The 2,040-nt window shown below is 37.3% G+C and overlaps 1 protein-coding gene across 3 annotated transcripts in view; it reads left to right on the top strand.

The window, feature by feature from the left end:
- The first annotated feature begins 50 nt into the window (after positions 1 to 50).
- Positions 51 to 2,040, top strand: part of LOC9319388 (histone-lysine N-methyltransferase ATXR2) — a 6,326-nt gene continuing 4,336 nt past the window's right edge. Inside the window, exons 1-8 of one of the 3 annotated variants that reach the window (XM_021031474.1) lie at positions 52 to 183; positions 281 to 356; positions 450 to 855; positions 942 to 1,054; positions 1,134 to 1,165; positions 1,363 to 1,496; positions 1,661 to 1,748; positions 1,884 to 1,932. In XM_021031474.1, coding sequence (XP_020887133.1) covers positions 112 to 183; positions 281 to 356; positions 450 to 855; positions 942 to 1,054; positions 1,134 to 1,165; positions 1,363 to 1,496; positions 1,661 to 1,748; positions 1,884 to 1,932 — 970 coding nt within the window. In that variant the 5' untranslated portion in view covers positions 52 to 111. Of the gene's footprint in view, positions 184 to 280; positions 856 to 941; positions 1,055 to 1,133; positions 1,166 to 1,362; positions 1,497 to 1,660; positions 1,749 to 1,883; positions 1,933 to 2,040 lie in introns of those variants that run through there. The other 2 variants (XM_021031476.1, XM_021031477.1) reach the window with 2 other exon arrangements.

Here is a 2,040-nt window from a genome sequence, read left to right as displayed (position 1 = left end):
CCATCTCACCAAAGAGTCAGTCTCTCTGGTCTTTTGTACCCGAACAGTCAAAATAGCACCAAATTAAAAATACAGACGCGCCGCCGCACGAGAAAATCTCCGGCCACTTTAATGGATTCCGTTTGCAAAACAGACGAGAAAATCGCCGCTCTTCTTTCTCCGCTTCCAACTCTCCAACAGCAGGCAAAATCCCTCTCCCTCTCTCTCTCTAAATAAGCATGCTTTGAAGCTAATCTCCATGGAAACTTATAGTAACTGAGCTCGATTCCGGTTTGTTCAGGAATATTTCAACAAGCTTATAACTAGTAGAAGATGCAATGGCATCGAAGTGAAACTAAATGAAACCATTGGAAAAGGTTAAGTTATTGCTTTATCTTTGTATAGATTTTGAGATTTCTCAATGGCTGCAATGTTGGTTTATAAAATTTTGATTTCTTCCAATTTGTTAGGTGTTTATGTAAATTCAGAGTTTCAAGAAGATGAACTCATTTTGAAAGATCAGATTCTTGTTGGTATCCAACATTCTTCCAACAAGGTGGATTGTTTGGTTTGTAGTTTTTGTTTCCGGTTCGTTGGATCGATCGAGAAACAAATCGGCCGGAAACTCTATTTTAAGAATCTCGGTGTTTCTGGTTGTTGTGACGGCGATTCATCTGAAAGCGGAGAAGATGAATGTGTGAAGTACAATGGAAATGAGGAACAATGTGGTGGAAGCAGTTCAAGCCATAATACTCTTCCGGAAGGAGTTGTTAGTTCTTTGATGAATGGCGAAATGGCATTGCCGTACACTGATATGTTTCCTTTGCCTTCGCCTCTTTCGTGTCCTGGAGGATGTCAGGAGGCTTTCTACTGTAGGTAATTGAGATTTGATGTCTTCGACTTTTGTTTTTTTGTTATTGGTTTTCATGTTTAAACTAATGTGCTGTTTCAATATGATATAGTGAATCATGCGCAGAGGCAGATTGGGAGAGTTCTCATTCTTTACTTTGCACTGGTGAGAAGTCTGAATCAAATTCTAGAGAGGCGCTTGGAGAGTTTATAAAACATGCTAATGGTAAAATTAGTCTCTTTGGGCTTTGAATGTTCTGTCTTGCAATAACGATGTTTATATCTTTTCAATTCTTAATTTTCAGATACAAATGATATTTTTCTCCTGGCTGCCAAGGTATACCTTGTATCACTTTTTATGTCTAATTGTTGAATATTTTAGATAAAATGCCATGGAACTTTCAACATATATTAGTTTACGGTGACTTATGGAGCTTACACAGTTTCGACTTATTCTTTTCTTTAGTATATAACCTTTCGCATACTAAATAATGAAGAGAAACTAACTAGTTATGGAAAATGTATTATGGCTAGGCGATTGCCTTTACCATTCTAAGGTACAGGAAACTGAAAGCAGAACATGTAGACAAAAAAGCAAAACAAAGTGAGCCAAAGCAGTCCCTACTCTTGGAGGCATGGAAACCAGTATCGATTGGATACAAAAGAAGGTATATACTGATGCTGCCATTAGAAATCACTTGCTTTTTCTTTCTCTATGTTTGAATGTGATCCAAATTACATACTGTAACTCATGATCATACATAATAGGCTTTTTGGTGATATATCTACGCCACATATAAATTATCTAAAACTCATTCTTTTTTTTCGGTAGGTGGTGGGACTGCATCGCATTGCCAGATGATGTTGATCTTTCTGATGAAGGAGCCTTCAGGATGCAGATAAAGAATCTTGCATGTACGGTATGTGTTTCAGTTGTATACATCATTTGTAGGTTGAGTTTGCTTGCCGCATTTTGTGTATAGATCACAATCGCAGTCGCATCAATTTCAAATCTTGACTGTTTTGCCAACTGAATTATATTGTTTTGTCTCCAGTCTTTGGAGCTCCTGAAGACAGCCATATTTGACAAAGAATGTGAAGCTCGTATCCAACCTCTTCATTTTGAATATGATCTGTACATCGTTTCGACCAGCTAGTGCGCGGGAATGGCGAAATCTTTTTTTTTTTTTTTTTTTTTTTTTTTTTTTTCTT

The sequence above is a fragment of the Arabidopsis lyrata genome (assembly GCF_000004255.2).
Source record: "Arabidopsis lyrata subsp. lyrata unplaced genomic scaffold ARALYscaffold_3, whole genome shotgun sequence".
In the NCBI taxonomy this organism is placed as follows: Eukaryota; Viridiplantae; Streptophyta; class Magnoliopsida; order Brassicales; family Brassicaceae; genus Arabidopsis; species Arabidopsis lyrata.
This window is presented reverse-complemented; position numbering and strand designations above follow the sequence as displayed.